The 17785-nt window shown below is 35.9% G+C and overlaps 1 protein-coding gene across 1 annotated transcript; it reads right to left on the bottom strand.

The window, feature by feature from the left end:
• Positions 1-201: 201 nt before the first annotated feature.
• Positions 202-16952, bottom strand: ASB9 (ankyrin repeat and SOCS box containing 9). Its single transcript, XM_026714238.2, has 7 exons — positions 16633-16952; positions 12225-12304; positions 6366-6473; positions 5619-5769; positions 3224-3358; positions 1709-1900; positions 202-712 (listed from the first exon to the last, which is right to left on the bottom strand). Exons 1-7 carry the CDS (start codon positions 16724-16726, stop codon positions 588-590), a joined length of 885 nt encoding a protein of 294 aa, XP_026570023.1. The 5' UTR covers positions 16727-16952; the 3' UTR covers positions 202-587.
• Positions 16953-17785: the final 833 nt, after the last annotated feature.

Here is a 17785-nt window from a genome sequence, read left to right as displayed (position 1 = left end):
GATTCTCTCATGCATTACTAAGGCCAACCAATTTCAGATGTTTTTGTGTGTATGCCTTTAAACAGACAGGTCAATGACCCAGTCTAATTGAAATTTACCTAACTTTCCCTTTTTATGTATTTTAATTAAACTCAAGAAATCTAAACATGCCATGGAAAATGTTTGTGCCCATACCAGTTATTAGGAACACCACACTGCCAGTCTTTGTTAAATAATATAATTTCAATAATGAAAACTGTTAAGGATAATAATATTTTGTTGATTAGTTGTGGGACCATATCACAGAAAATTGTTAATAACAGTATACAGTATTGTATATGCTTGGCATCTTCTGTTTACTGTAGAAGCATTTATAACACACCTCAGATAATCAGCTATATGGAATTGAAATTCTTCTACAAGATCTTTACTTCTTTTTAATTTAGTTTTCAAATGTCCAAATATGAACGAACAATTAAAATATGCAGGGGCAAACAAACTAGCCCTACTGAAAATCCCGATCAGGTATTTGGAGTGCAAATTGTACAAACAATTTTTCCAGGAAGTAAAACTTGCACAGTACATTTCAGCAAGGAATATAACACTTTTTATAGATACAAAAGAAACTTCTTTAGCTCATCTGGTAACATAAGTTCACTAATTCTCTTTTTCTTTTTGACTCCCAAGTAACTCCGGATGCACAGGCGACATAACTGCATTAAGGAGAATGGCCCTAAAGAAAAAATGCCAAAAAAAAACACACAAATATAATCTTAAAATCAGTTTTCTAAAGAATTCAAACTCGTTTTAGTTCCTTGCAATCCAGAATAACAATTATTTAATGAAAACATTTACTTCTCTACTGGCTATAAGAAGCAGAACATTCCAAACTATAACATATTAAATTATTCTTAGTTTGTTTTTCCTAATCTAGAATAATTGTTGAAGATTAAAGTTAATCAGTCACAAAAAGCAGCTTAAAATAGATAATTAATCAAGTTTCTAAATCTGTGTTGATGGTGAGATTCATGTTTGTGACCTTTAAAGCAGTTACAGCAATATAATATCGTACAAATTGCAAAAGGTACCATATAATAATTTTTGTTTTAATTTGGAATTAAACAATCCTGTTACAGTACCAGTCAAAACAACTTACTACAACAGAATAAACTTTTTACAAATCTTGACTCACTTTGTGTCTTGGTTTTGAAAAATGCCATATATAATAATGTGTACAATCATGAATGGGTACACATTTACTGAGAATAAGAGTATTCTAGCTAGAAATATATTATGAACCAGTTTCCTGCTGGAGATATATCCAGCAAAATATTCATATGTAACACATACACATATTAGCTACAAAATTTTCCTTCTTTTTTGCTCTTTCCTGTTGAACGATGTCTTTATTCAAATCTACAATGTGAACTATGATTGTAACACTATTAAAACTGAAACCATTCTTCCTTTTGCCTGAAATCTGTCTCACAGGAACTAATTGGATCTATCCCCATGTGCTTTCCCTTTGACTATTATTAGGTTGCACCCACATTATGGCATTAGGAGTCGCACGTTAGAGAAAATATTCACAATATTGTATGTGATAAGGGCACATTCTGGCACATTGATAAGAGTTAACAATATGATACAGATATGTCCATTCAAATCATGGCTCAGGTTCTTTACATACTGTACTCTGTGTTTGAAAGAAACAAAGGTTAATGGGCACCTTCTCTCTGCAGAAATATCTGCATAAGTGCACTGTTGGTTGGAACCAGCTCTATTGGCTTTTTGCCTTCTGCATTAACAGCCCTAGTATTTGCTCCAAAGTCAATGAGCAAATGGACCAAATCAACATTGGAGGTCTGAGCAGCTATGTGGAGAGGAGAATCCAGGTCTTTTCCGCTATTTGCATTTGCACCTAAAACAAACGAGATAGAACTTTTAAGCAAACAGTAACTTATTTCTTTTGCTATCTCAGATCCATCTGAATAATTGCCAGTTTATAGATTCCCAAAGGAGCATAAGGCCTCCTAAATAATTATTTCTTAATTTGAAATAGCTTCAAACTGTTTAAATGCTGAGGTTTACTGCCAAAGTAATGTATCAATTGTATTAATCTGAAATGGGACATTAAGACTCAGTATCTTTAATGCAACACAGCAATGTGAGGTTTCTTTTTTTTTGCAGGAAGCTGTGACAGTTCATTCATTTTTAAATAATTTCAAATTGGTTTTTGTTTACAATGCATGTGTTTCCCAAGGCTGTGGTTTTAAGGAAATGAAAAACTAACCAAATTCTTCAACCCTGACATCATTGCTAAAGAAAAGGACCTGAGAAGATATGGTTTTTACCACGGATGTCAAACTCACAGCGTCACGTTGCTGTCATATGACGATGCATGATTTTTTTTTCCCTTTGCAGAGCTGGGGTGGTCATGGCCTGTGTCTGATGCATCCGGCCCGTGGGCTGCCAGTTTGACACCCCTGGATTATACAAACTACTGAGTATGCGGGATAAAGTTTTTTGTATATAAATCTACAGAGGAAAATTCATTAATGTGCAGGAATATCTTGCCTAGGTTCCCAGCCAAACTGACAAAATCAAAAGAACTAGAAGCCACTGTGTTTTGGCAATTATATTTGATTAAGCTTCTTGATAACTCTATAGGAACCTGCTGCTTCACCATGAGTTCACTGTGGATATGTTCACTGTAGTTTTAAATTAGTTAATTCTACCCAAATCAACATGTGGAACAAAGCAGGGTATGTTAATTACTACTAGGAATGTCTTTTAAAAGAAGGTTGTACACATTCATGAAAGATGAAGCCAGTTAATAAATATTAACCAACATAACTATTACTTCTAATACCAAAGAGCAGTATTCTGAGAAACATGAGTAAGAGAAACGCGCTCCCTCTTGCTGCATCCTTCCTGCTTCTGAGCTTCCCCTAAGCACCTGGGATTGCTTAGTATGGAAGAAAGCTGAATTTACTGAGGCTTTAGTCTGATCAAATATGGCTCATCTTCTTCTCTTGCAGCATAGCTAAATTAAGAGAGGAGGTGTCTGGATGGATAAATTGAAGAGAGATACAGTTGTAGTGTTGTATTGTCCTAGTCACCATACCCTTCCCTCTCCATCAAAATACAATCTACAAATACTACTGACTTCCCAGAGCTACTCAAAGACATTTTCAGGCATGCAAAATGATTTGTTGATATTATATATCTTTTAGTGAATTACCTGACTCAAGTAACTTTTTGGCACATTGCAACTGTTGATTTTCACAAGCTACATACAGTGGAGTTCCAAGATGCTTTATGTTATGGTCAACACTGACTCCATTGGATAGAAGAGTTTCCACACATTTGGTGTGACCTTCAAAGGATCACAAGAAATTAAACATTAAATTCAAACCCAAAACTGGAGCCCAGCTGTTTACACTTGAAAAGTGAACAAAAACTCACTGGTTTTTATAAATGACTGAAACTTCAAAACTTTTTCCACTTTATCTCTCTGGCCAACCTTCTTCCATTATAGTTATGGGTTCACACTGAGGTCCTTCACAATCCATGCCATCTGGCTATGCAGAAGTGGCTGAACCAGTGAAGAAGGATCCTAAACGGTACTTAATGTGTAGTTCTTCCATTGGTCAAAAATTGTAACCACCACCACAGGACAAAACTCCAACAGCATCAGAATAGCAATGCAGGCTTTGTTGAGCAGCAGTCTCATCCTAGCAGAGTGACAGTTTTGCCTTCCAATTGAATCCTATCAGTGTCAAGACATGAGGGTTTTCCAGCTGAGAACCAAGAGTTTATGGAATGCGGGACCTCAAGATAGAGCATCAGAGCTTCTTCCTTTCACATTTTACTATTACAAGGCTTGAACCTTCAACCATTAGGGAGTAGGAAGACAGAATTACTATCCTGATTTCCAGATTGGGCAATAAGACACCTCTTGATTTGACTGGATGAAGGAAAGGCATCTCAGAAATCTACTGGTGATGGTCAGATTCCTTCAGAACCTATTCCTCTCCTGTACCCTAACCTCTTTAATTTCCAAGATGAACAAAACATTATATATAAATGCAAAATACCTACATTATATAAAAAGGAGAGTTTGAGCCTTCAACCTGCCCCAACTGCATTTTAAGGAAAGCAATTGGGGATTGGTTTTTCCAACAAGTGAACCAAAAAGGAAACTAAATGCTGGTCAGGAGATCCTCAGTCATTGTCTTGAAAATATCACCAGCGGGGGAGGGATAAGACAGCAACAGAGATCAATTCTTCATTGGTCGGCTATGAGGGCAGATTTTATATCAACATACATTGCTCTGGACTCAGAAAATATTACTGCTGCTACGAAGACAAGCTTTACAAGCCCACTTAGACAGCTAGGCTGTGGAGCCAGAAATCCTTGTCAAAATACTAAAAGCAATTTTATGTCTTGTTAGCAATACAGATAGTCAACTTGACAAGTGACTCATGTTTATGATGATTGTGGTGTCCTGGGGTCATGTGATCCCCTTTTGCAACTTTCTGACAAGCAAAGTCAAATAGGGAAACCAGATTTACTTAACAAGTGTGTTACTAATTTAACAACTGAAGTGATTTGGCAAAACCTTAACAAATTTGGCAAAAAGAAAGAAAGATATAAAATGAGGCAAAATTCAACAAATTTCTCACTTAGCAACATAAATTTGGGGCTAAATTGTGGCCGTAAGTGAAGGACTATCTGTATATCAATAATAACATTTAAATGTAGTCTTCCCAAAGATAAGAGAAATTGTAACCAATATTAATGTTCATATTTGGGGAAAGAGCAGCCAGGGGTTTCCACCCAAGGATTTGTGCCAGTTAAAAGAGATCCAGACCCCTTTTGGAGTCACACTGCTAAGTCAACAGTGTTAGGAAGCAGGGAATATTTATTTCCAGTTCAGCAGCAAGTTTTAGAATTCAATAAAGAACAAAAATCCTATAGAGCAATTTCAAATCCTCTTCTGTAGCTCAGATAAACAGGCAAAGTGAAGACTTTTGTCTCCTTTTCCCCTTCTCTCCAACATTGGATGAGCCAGACTGCAAAAGACCAGACTACTGCTGAGTTTGTTTTTCCCTTTTGTTTTGTGTGGAGTGAAAATACAGAAATTTTTGTTGCTAAGGGATCTGCAGCAGCTGAAGGCAGAGCATTGATTTAGCTTGATGTTTTTCAGCATTTGAAACCTGTGGTAGGTGGAGATATTAAAACTGAAATGATGTCAAAATGATCTGACTAAAGATGAAATTTTAATGCTATGACTGAAGGATGAGGAAGTGATGGGCTTTCCAGATTAATTGCAATGTTCCATGTTCTTCAGCATTGATCTTGAGGTTGAGGTTGCTGGGAATGGCTACTCTGTACCACATGAGGGGCCACAGATTCTCCAGCTCTGATATTATTAGTTGTAACACCCCTAGATATTTGTTTTATAGTCCAAACAACAGATAGCTAACATTTGGTTATAGAATATTCATACAACAACCAGACATTTGTGGATTTGTATAGAATCTGTGTGGAATGAAACGATGAATATATCATTTCACAAAGTTGTACCTCTCTTGTTTCCATGGTATATAGGTAAATATGCTGACAAATTTACCTCTTTTAGCAGCTTCATGGATGGGGGATGCCAGGTCACAAACTGGATGTGGGCTGGCTCTGTGTTGCAGTAACAGGTTCAAGCAGTCAACGCTACCACTGACACAAGCATTGAACAAAGGTGTGTTCCAGTCAATAGTAGTGGCATTTACCTAAAGGGAAAAAAACTGGTATTGTAATATTTTATTTGTAAACATGTTGGAACATTTTATAGAATACTATAGGAAAATTGTTTTGCAGTGACATTTTATTATCATAGTACCTTCATAAATATACTTTAATAAAAAATAAATATATGCCACTAATTGGATTGAAGACAAAATAGGATCTGTGCTCTTTTAAACATTGTCAGTCCTGAGTGGGTGGGTGTGTTTGTGTGCATACAAATGAGTGTTTCTGAGCATTGACAGAAAGTACATTTCTCATCTTGTTCCAACATAGCTAAAATGAGATGACATTTCTGTCACATTTTAATCCCCTTATTCACCTTTCTTCATAAAAGGAAAATACTGTTAATTAGTATGAATAAACAAATAGCAAAAGCACTTCTAGCACATTAATCCTGATTTGGGTTTATTCGGAATAATAATATTAGGAATCAGATTATTTTCTCCCAGTATTAGTTGGAAAAAGTGTACAAAGAAATCACTGGTACAATTTACATTCAGTAGCTAAGCTACCAAGGCAGTCTTTAGAAATTATTTCTCTTTCTTTCATGCACTATAACTCTAGATATTTGAATACTTACATTGGCCCCATGTTTTAATAAGACACTGACACATGCAGCATGTCCTCCTAAGCAAGCTTCATGGAGAGGAGTTACACAATCTGTTGTTCTAAAATTCACACTAGCTCCCTGTTACAATAACAAAAATCATAGTAAGAGAGGGATCCCAGATGTTCTTTGCAAATCTTTGCAAATTCATATTACTGAAAATTAGATCTACTGTTTCCACCAGTAGATTAACCCATTATTTGGGTTTTAAGTAACAACAGGCCATTATAATTTGGAAACTATAATATAGTCGAACATATTTAAAATGTGCTAATTTCCCTCAGCAATATTATCTCTACTGAATGCAAACTTTTCCCCAATACTGTTACAGTATACTATGGCAGAAATATATGGGAAACTATCTGCTTTGCAAATGTTAAGCCACAATGAAAATCCTAATGGAAGGATACTCTTGGACTCAGATCTTGGCCCGAAATTTTCTACCACTGAAATGATCACAATGCAAGTTGAATATTGGATCAAAAGGAAGTGTAAAATTAAAGAAGGGACTTATCATTTATGGTGGACATGTTAAAGCAAAGAAATTTTGGAGTAAGATTCATATTTTAATACAGAAAATTCTTAAAAGGAAGATTTTTCTCTTGGTATGATTGTCTGTTGGATCTCATACCAAGAGAAAAATCTTCCAGATGCACCAAACTATATGGCTTCCCAAAAATACACAAAGAAGGCATACCTCTCAGACCCACAGTCAGCTCCAGAGGAGCACCACTACAAAACCTAGCTAAACACTTAGCAAAATAACTACAGCCCCATGCTGAAACAGCAGCTTCACATGTACAAAACTCATACCACTTCTTAGAAATGATCAAAGATCTACACATGCAGCAAGAAGAACTGCTTGTAAGTTTTGACATGGTTTCACTATTCACTCAAGTCCCGATAAAAGAAAGTCTCGAAATCATCAAAAATAAATACCAACTGCCCAAACACCTCCTGGAACTAGCAGAACACTGCTTAACCAACACTGCTTAACTTTCATATACAAAGGACAAAGATACAAACAAATTGAAGGAGCCCCTATGGGATCACCACTGTCACCCATCATTGCAAACCTGTTCATGGAAGAATTCAAATCTAGAGCCCTGGCCAATGCCATCCTCAAACCCAAACTATGGTTAAGATACATCGATGACACATTCGTGATTTGGCCCCATGGAAAAGAAAACCTAAACAATTTCCTAACACACCTAAACAGCACACACCTCAAAATCAAGTTCACCATGGAAATGGAAACAAACAAACAACTACCATTCCTAGATGTACTAATCTACAAAAAAACAGATGGCACACTAGGACACACTGTATACCAGAAGAAAACACACACCAACTGCTACCTCAACGCCCAATCCCACCACCACCCAGCACAGATAAACTCCGTGGCTAAAACACTAATTGCTAGAACCAAACACCTGGCAGACAAGACACACATTAAGACTGAACTATGCACCCTGACTAAAGTACTGACAGCCAACGGCTTCCACAAAAGCAAAATCACCGGCTTGATCCATAAAAACACACTGAGACATAATAGAGACCCAGAAGATGAACAGACCTATGGAACAGTTGTCCTGCCCTACATAAGAGGTACTACAGACAAAATTAGTAAGATACTACACAGACATCACATCAAGACTGCCTTCAAAACAGACAGAAAAATAGCAGTCATCCCAAAGAAACCCCAAAGATAAAATTGACCTGGAAAACCAAGGCATAGACGAAGTCCCCTGTGCATCATGCCTTGCCACATACATTGGACAGACCAATAGAAGAATAAGTACCCACCTGGATGAACACAAAAATGCAGTAAAAAAGCTGGAACACACTTCCTCACTAGTCCAACACATGGAAGCCACAGGTCATAGCATCAACTTCAATGGCACCAAAACCCTAGCCACTATAGAAAACCCCAGCCACAGAATCATCAGAGAAGCCACAGAGATTGAAAAAAGACCTGAAAGCATGAATAGAAGAGATGATTCCACCAGACTGTCAATCATTTGGAAGCCTGCATTCACAAACAAAAAAATCTCCACACCACTAGCCAGAAAAGCACCTGGGCACAAACAGATCCCCCCGATACCTCCAGCTCAAACACACCCCAACCAGGCACCCAGATGAAACCTAGCTTCCTAACAAATGATAGCCATCCGTTTACCCGGAGCCAAGCTGCACTAAAGGCCTCCAATAAAGGAATACAATGTTGCCAGCCAATCAAGATACAAAAAGACCCCCAAAACAGACAAAAGATATTAGAAACACCAATCAAGCAGAACACAGCAAACTCCAAGACCAATAAACACAGACCAATACTCCCAACCAATCAGGATGAAGAAAAAACCATTCTGGCCCAGCAATAGGCTGCTCTAAATTTAAATCTGAAACCACTATAAAAGTCTGATTCACAGATGAACACTATACAGAAGCCTGATGATGGCAGATGAGATTCTGCCAAAACATTGCTACAACTTTAAAAGCACAACTATAATGATGTGGGAAAATACCCGAACAAAGCTGAATACCATACATGTAAGTTCCCGCGAAAATTTAAGAAAATATATGTGTGTGTGTGTGTGTGTGTGTGTGTGTGTATTGGCATAAAACAATAGCCCATTTTAAGACACAAAAAGGATAGAGAAAATACTCTTCTTAATCAGAATGCTTCCAGAGACATGACAGCGTAAGAGTCCAGTTGGAATATTCCTTATTTTAACATTTAATAGAGGAAATTGGTTAATATTAATGAGACCTTGCTCAAAACATCTGTTGTTGGCATTTCAGCAAAATTACAAGGTCAAAATATAGATGCAGTGGCATTTTAGCTAGATAAATTTGGTTATTATGTGGACCAAACATTCAGGAAATAAATAAATAAACCAACCAGGCACCTTTTATAGATTCACCTTCCAATAGCAAAAATGTCCTTGAATTGATCTTGATTCCAGGGATTACATGACACCTCTATGCAACAGTAAAGAACTGCTTACTGCTGACATCTTCTGGGATTTTTGTAGAGGCTTCAGATTTCAGCCCACACAGCCCAACCTAACAGGCCTGACCAGAGGTCCAAGCCCAGACAAGGGCTGTCACTTGCTCCAGATAGTTTTGTCCTTCCGTTCACCTCACCACTAACCATGAATGTTAGTCAGACAGTAATCCAAATACTACTTACAGACATAATGGTAGGGGTAGAGTGAAAGGTCTGTTTCCATGTTTAAGGTTAGAGATGAAATGCTTATATGTTATGTCTAAATAAAGCTAAAATTTGCTTCTGTCAACAGCATACAGAGATTCCATCTTTTTCAAACTGTTCATTAGTATATTTTTAGACTACAACCTGACATTTAAAATACTGCTCTTCTGAAGCTATCTGGAAGTGGAGTTGAACTTTATAAAAGTTATCTGCTCAAAAATGCATTTAATTTAACAATAGTTCTAGCTAACATTAATTGAATACTTTCACTTTTGACATCAGCCTGTTTTACTTTTCCTGTACATCTGAGCTGAGAGAGTAGTGAATAGCCCTGATATGCCTCTCTAGGGCTTTCTAAAATTGACATGTGTCAAGATCCACATTCCACCACAACTACCACTACTACATGGAGAAGAAAGGCTTGATTTATTTCTTCTCATCATTTTATTTTGTTTTTTTCAAAAGCATGAAAGTATGGATTCAAAAAAGGCAAAAAGAGAAATTAAGTCACTCAAGTTCTCTGAAGTCTTCAAAATAAAACAATATTTACTTACAAATAGTTTTATTTAAATTGATTGATTTATTTGCAAATTTTCAATGACCAGAAGTCCACAGGCTACAGCCTCAGAGCAGATAGCTTCATTGAAAGCTCCCCAAAAATCATGTTTAAGTGTCTTTTAATATTTTTAAGTGTCTTTTAATGTGAAGGAAGAAGAAATTAATATATTCACAGAAATTAATTTTAATTAAATCCTGATTGATCACATGTAATTCAATTCTGACTTCCACTATGTTTATGGGTGCATTTTCAGCAAATCATTGAAAACTTGAGTGCTCAACCGTTTCCTCTGTCAAAAAGACCTATTCTTCTGGATTAGGTGAAGAAGAACCTACACAATTATACTGCATTTTAATAAATTTTTACTATGTTTTACTTTGTATTTTTCTACAAATGACTCAGCAAATCAGGACAGAATTTTACAGAATCTATACTTTTTTCTCAGCTATACTTTTTTGTTTCCCACCTAGCCTATTCATGTTAAAGATGAAATGTCAAGCCTGGATGTAAGTTATTTTTACACACCACAATGAAATCAAAATGCATGAATGCCACATAATAGCTATAACAAAATGAATCTGCAAGGAACTCCAAGGTTTTTCAAGGATTGCTGCTTTTCCCCATATTTTTTTAATTTCTGCATGAAGAAGCTCATTCACCAATTGAAATGTTATCCCTATGTGAATGGTAGTCCAGGTAGTCCTCACAATCACAATTGGGTCCTGAACTTCTGTCAGCAATGTGTCATTAAGTGAACTGTAACTGATTTTACCATTTTTGCTGCAATTGCTAAGCATCTCATGTTGTTGTTAAATGAACCCCACTGACTTTGCTTGTTAGAAGCCCTCTGTGAAGGTCACAAGTGAAGATCACATGACCCAAGGTAACAAATGATGATCACATGGGATATTGAAATTATCATAAATAGATGTCGGCTCCTGAATTCTGATCATGTGGACACAAGGACTAGTTGTAAGTCACTTTTTCAGCACTGCCATAACTTCAGACAGTTATTAAACAAACTGTGATAAATTGAGGACCATATGTACCCACATATAAGCTCAACCAGAGATACCATGGAATTCTTGAATGAGTGTCTGAAGACTGTAAGGATTTAGTTGGGGCCAAACAAGCTCAAATTAAGAATGAGGTGGTCATAAACGCAGGAGTCATAAAGTGAATGCAATGGTGATAAAGTGAAACCATTGTTAGCTATGGCACGTTTTTGCTGAAAAACCGGAAGAAAATACTAGTTTGGACAAATATATGATAAAATATATGACTGCGGAACATGGCAAACAGGCACAAATGTGAGCCTGATACCTGATATGCAGTCGCATAACTACAAGGGAGGTGGCCATCAGAACTTCAGAACTGGGTCATAAGAACCTTTGGGGTGGGTATCCATGGTAACTTTGAAAGGTCACTAAGCAACTGATCATACACTGAGAACTCCCTATACTCCTATTCCAAAGTCACATCATTGGTTACCAAACGGCTACTAGGTTCAATTCAAAGTGCTGGTTATAATGGGTAGGTTTTTTTACAGCAGAGCTCTGGGAGACATCTTGAAATATCTCTCTAAATTTGAATTTGCCACCTGCACAGTAATTTAGTGAACACCAGTTGTTGGTCCATTCCCTCCAACCTGTAATGAATGGATGGTATGGATCATATAACAAGCCACAGTAGTGGACCCATTTTATGGAACAGTCTTCTCCTCAAAACTAAGAATGGTCCTAACTCTGCAATTACTTTATGAGCAGGCAAAAGCAGCACTGATCAGCAGAATTCTGGCGCTCAGATTGTCAATGGCACCTTTGAAGTACTAATGTTTTTAATGATGTGCATGTGCATGTATATGTATAAATAAAAATGACAAAGTTAGCTGTAATTATTGTAAAGAGAGAGAGGGAGAGAGAATACTACAATACAGATCTCCTTGAAGTCAAAGCACAGTAAACCTTATATTCTTACAGCGTGAAGTATAAAGCCTGTCTTCAGAAAAGTATTTAATGATCTGGATGAGCAAAGATTGATCTCCTTTCTATCACCATACCTGATTGATAAGTTTCTTCAGGGCAAGTAGTCTCCCATGAATGGATGCTTCATGTAAAGGAGACCAGTCAGAGACAAAATCTGTATGAAGATGGTGAAAAAGGATATAATTTAATTAGTAGATCTCTATACTTGAATTTAGATAATACCTTAATAAAGCTCCCACTACCTAAGGGATTTTCAAAGATTATATGCATCTATGAGTTTCAATGTGATTAAATACTTTATACTACTTCAATAAGCAAATGCAATTATATGCTATTGTCTGACAGGTCATTCTTATCTTAAGCCCCATATAACTGGGGGGACGGGACACCAAAAATATCACACTTAGTGAAACAGATAAAAGTCGGTCATCAAGATGATTGCTACCATTTCTGTGCCTTTTGCTATGCTGCTCATTTTATTTGGCTGCCTACTGTGGGAAAAACAATTTATAAAAAAGGCACAGCTTTTTTTACCTCCAACAAAACCAAAAGAAGGTAAAACCCCTTAACTATAACAGATTTCATACATGGCCTTAAGGTAGGAATTATACACATGACATAAGGCAGGAACGAGTTTCAAGTCCGCTCCTGATTACCACATCAAGCATTCTGAATGTGAACTGCATTTGGGGCATATCAATTTCCATGGGTAGACCCCATTCACACACTCGATTCCATATGTAAACATAGGCAGGGAGGTGGACTTGTCAAACATTTGCACATCTAATTTATTTATATTTAGTTACATTAAGAATGGCTCTGATTCCACTTAAGATCTTATATTCCAGATTTCTTTCCATTTCTAGAGCCAATGTATGGACCCATGACCCATGTTTTCTGTTCCCACTTATATCACAAAATACCTAATTGTGACTTTGCTCCTACAGCAACACCTAAACAACCACCTCTCCTCTATCATCTAAATGCTATGTCTAAGCTGGTTTTTCTACAAGAGCTTAACAGTGTCTGAGTTGCTACATTGCATATGAACTCAGCCTACAACTAATCTGAAGTTTCTTGCTATATAAAACAGAGTAGTCTATAAGTTCTATCTTCCTTTCCTTCATTTTTCTTCTTTTCATTGATGTCAAAATTTAGAATCTAAATTCCTTGGTATATGGGTCAGTAAAATTCTGTGTACTATTTGATTCTAAGTAACAGATTTAATGGTAGTATAGTATTAATACAACATATGGAAAAGTTATTGTAAATTTTTCCAAAAGAATGTCCAGCAGTTGGTAATGACTATGTTTCTGCTCAGTTGGATGATAAAAATGAAAAATTGCATTTCCTATCTGATACTTCATTTTCACGTTGTGTTAGATAATTAATGTAATGCTAAACAAACACAATTCAGCAACAAGAAATGCAGATCAGCAAAAATGTTGTCCCTCTTATTTACATGAATAGGAATTAAAAGGATCTTTCAATTTCACGTCTCTTCAATAATTTTAAATGGTCTTTTCCTTTAAGCATGAACTTGGATAGTATGGCCTCATTTTTTTTAAAGATAAAATGTTCATGGATGTTGTTTTTTGGGTGAAGTGAATTAAATGATAAGATGACCCCGTTCAACTCAATTTTCTTTCAGATTTGTGGCCTTTCTAATTTCAATATTTTATTATTAATATATTATTTTATTAGTAATATAATAACTAATATTTATCATTTGTTATTATTATTAATTCCAGCACAGATGCAGTGCTGTTGAATGAATATCAGCTATCACAATGACAGATTACTTGATGCTCACATGCATGTAAAGATTTCAATTCCCATCACTCCCAATTGTCGTATAAACTATAAGTACAGGGCTTGATTTGGATGTGAGGGTGATCTGGCTGCAACACTGTCACTCCACTTATCACCAGGGTTGATATGACTAATCTGGCTGGCTAGGCAGGTGTCCCGTTCTTCCCTTACATCCTTCCCAAAGCTGTGTGCTGGATGGAAAAGGAGGACCATCCCAGGAGTGTATTGATCTTCAGTCAAGGGTATATAATAGCTCCAAACGAGCTATAAATACAGGACTTAATATCAGTGGTAGTAGGAGTTAGGTCTGAGCTCTCATCATTTACCTTTTATAGATAATTAACTTCCAGAAAACAAAGTCCCTCATCACGAGGAGGATCATATGCTATGTTAGTTAAAGTAGGGGAGTTATAAGGTCAACAGCACAGCTGATTTCATGGAGAAAGGTTTTCAAATAAAAGTGTGTGTTGAGGTTTCAATAATTAAACATAGCTACAAAATTAGTCTTGCTCCTGGTTAAAGTAACAGGCATTGTGCCAATAGTTCCAGCTCAGTCAAAATAAATGAATTAAAAAATGCGTTCAAAAAGGGCACTGAATTTGGTGAAACAGCTTTGTATTCTGCGGCTATTATTTGCATAGGCAAAAAGTGTTAATAAACCCAGTCATGCCCTCCCAACATGTCTCTTGTTAAAGATGCAAAGTCAGCACTTCATTTTTATATCCTCGCTTTAGCCCAATAATACCCTCGGATGATTCCATCAGCGTATCCAAACTGCAGACTTACATTAAAATAACAAGAAAAAATGTAAAAAAAATAGTTACTTTGAAGGATTTCTGTCACAAGACAAAATGTACAAAATATACTTCTTTGGGTGTAATCTGTACTGGAAGTATTAGAGATATGTTTTAGCATGTAATTTACTTTTGCTAAAAAAGAAGCAAGAACCTGGGTCTGAAGAAATTTTAAAAGGCAGTTACTTTCTATAGGGGTATAAAATTTTATAATTTGATTATTCTTAGGTATAACATATATACTTACATTCAGTTTACAAGATAGTCCTTGTTTAATTCCTGACATTTCATGTAAAATGCAGTAAGTTTTACATGCCACACAGAGGGCAGCTAAGTTTCATATTGATGTAAAATATTTTCAGGATGGAAGAAACGTATTCTTGTACTTATATTTAAGAGTTGATTATATTGGTTGGTTTTCAATCTTTTCTTTTTATGTGTGCTATAAAGTAGCTTTTAGCTCAATGGCACTCATACTAAAAATATAAAGCATCATCAGTGAACATCATACAACATGTGAGAGTCACCAGCTGGTATCTACGGGATGCAAAAGTTAAATAATACATAGTTTAAAATCGGTATTTTTAATGGCTGATATTTTGTTAGATTACCAGATCATCAATTCTGACAATACTGTAAGGGTTGAACCACATATATATGGTACTTATAGACTACTCCCGTTCAAACTATTTGTGTCCATACCACAAATTCAGCTTACCATTGTGGTTTGTCTGCTAGGTATAAGAATTGTGTACATGTACAAATTTTACATAGAAACCTTCCTGTAATTTTTAGAAATTATTTAGAAGATTTAACATAGCAGAAATTTTAACACAGCAGAAGTTTTAACATGGAAATATATGACCATTTTTCTCTTAACGTTTAAGGATGGAACACTTTTTCTCATTTTTTTTAAATCCTCCATCTCATATCTTTACTCTGAACTCCTTATGTTTCTCAGATGTTACAATCTTCAGGGATTTGAGGGGGTGGTGGAATAAAATATTTCTGATGACTGAATATAAAGAGACTATTCTCCATAAAAGTTTCTAGATCTGTAAAAGTGTCACAATTCAGATTTTTTTTCTTCCCAGTTTTAATGTTTTTGCTTTATTTTTTCAACCTGTTTAATATATAACTTTTGAACTAAAATGCATTTCAGATTATATGACTCAGATTTAAATTTACAAAAACACCTATTACTGAAATGATAAATTGAATATGTATAACCCTAAGTAGGAATAACTACTAAGGTTAACTTATTTTCTGTTGCAGAAAATCAGTATGTTTGTTGAAAGCACTGAAGCCCCATTGAAATTCGACATAAACTGCAGATCACAAACATATCATAATAATTATTGCATGTGCATGCTGCCATTTTTAGTAATATATTTTTTAAAAAATAATTTCAAACAGAAAGTCACCAGTGAGACATGGGGGGGGGGGGGATGCGAAGGTCATTGTTGCTGCAATTCCAATATTACATTGAAAGAATTATCCCTAGCTGTGAAAGATAAACGAACTCTAATATTATTCAAATCAGCATACATACGGTAAAAAGAGGACCCTGAAGGATATTGTTCAAATTATTATGCCAATTAATCAACATTCTCATATTTGATGGTGATGCTATGAAGCAATGCAAAAGTCAAACAGATAATGCAGTTTACATTTCTAAATCCCCAGACTTAAAAAAATATCTGTATATTAGCAACTCGTTGCATGTTCTTCTGTTTTCTGCATTTAATCATTTTTATTGATTATTCTCTCTGCTGAAAAAAACATTTATTCTAAAGAAATAAATTCTGCTAACTGCTAACTTCTCTGGCTTTTTCACTTCGGCTATGAAACTGCAGATAAGAGCGTGTTTACTTACCACCCATCAGTGGATTAAGTAGATAGCGTGGAAGAGTGACTCTTCCTGAACTTCGAAATAGGCAAAGGCCGGTAATTTCTTCTTCCACATCCATTGCAATACTGAGCTACAGTTATTCCACTTCACAGTTGAGATCATGAGAGTTCAAATTCCAACTTGCCTCTTTTAAAACAAACCAACCAACCAACCAAAAACAAAATCAACTCAGATTCAAGTTCCATGAGTTATTTATTAAGGGATTTCTGCCGTTACTGTCAACAGTGACCAAAACACATAGACATTTTCAGAACACCTCTTCCATTGACTGAATAAAAAAGAACAAGAAGATTTAAGACACACAGAACGAAGTGAGGAGTATAGGTGATGTCATATCCTTTCTAGTACCATATCCAATCAGCACGCCTCCCTTCTGTTTTTATAAGAAAGTAACTTCTCAGTTGCCAACAAAACAAGACAGAAAGAACTAGTTTAACTTGTTCAGCTAAGTCTGCCTTCAGGGGATTTATAACAGAAAAGGGGGAAAGGGAGGGAAGGGAAAGAGACATTTTAGTACCATCTATTCTGCTTTTATTACAAAGCATACATTATGTTATTTTCAGACATAGAAGCATTGACATTCAAAAATAACACGAGCATATACAGAAATGGCAAACTATCCTTTTTCACACAAAAAATGGACACCATTAGAGGGTGAATATTAAAGCCATATGTTTGAAAAACTAAATTTTCAATGTTATGATTCCTCTTACAGTTTTTCTGATCCTCTCATCGTCTTGTATTTGGGCTAAAGTCTCAGCATACCTACCCACTTCTTGCAGGGGGATATCATTGGAAGCTAATGGGAGTTGTAGTGCAAATGCATCTGGAAGGAGGCAGGATAGGGAAGGCTGCTTTTTCTGCAAAAAATAAATTAAAAAAATAGAAATCCAGAGTATTCACAAAGACTTCTCAATTAATTGGAATATTTCATTTTCTGTGCTAATTAAGTGTGAAGATAATCCACAAAAGGATAGAAGAAATGCCACTGGAACCAATGCATCCATTCACATCTAATTGTAACATTGCTCAAAGAACAAAAGTTCATGTATAAAGGAGGAATGGACAAAGCAAGGATAATTTGCAAGGATGGAAAAATATGGCAAAATATAGGGAT

Source organism: Pseudonaja textilis, chromosome 8, assembly GCF_049901715.1.
Source record: "Pseudonaja textilis isolate UNSWEBS1 chromosome 8, rPseTex1.2, whole genome shotgun sequence".
NCBI lineage: Eukaryota > Metazoa > Chordata > Lepidosauria > Squamata > Elapidae > Pseudonaja > Pseudonaja textilis.
Note: the sequence above shows the minus strand (reverse complement) of the source record. Positions and strands in the feature narration are given on the sequence as shown.

What these genes read in the sequence shown, in the direction of transcription:
- ASB9 (XM_026714238.2), bottom strand. Translation starts at nt 16,726, where the DNA reads ATGGATGTGGAAGAAGAAATTACCGGCCTTTGCCTATTTCGAAGTTCA. An exon ending in TGAAGAAACTTATCAATCAG is followed by an intron (nt 6,474 to 12,224) that starts GTATGGTGATAG and finishes TTATTGTAACAG; the next exon opens with GGAGCTAGTGTGAATTTTAG. An exon ending in CCATGAAGCTGCTAAAAGAG is followed by an intron (nt 3,359 to 5,618) that starts GTAAATTTGTCA and finishes GATCCTTTGAAG; the next exon opens with GTCACACCAAATGTGTGGAA.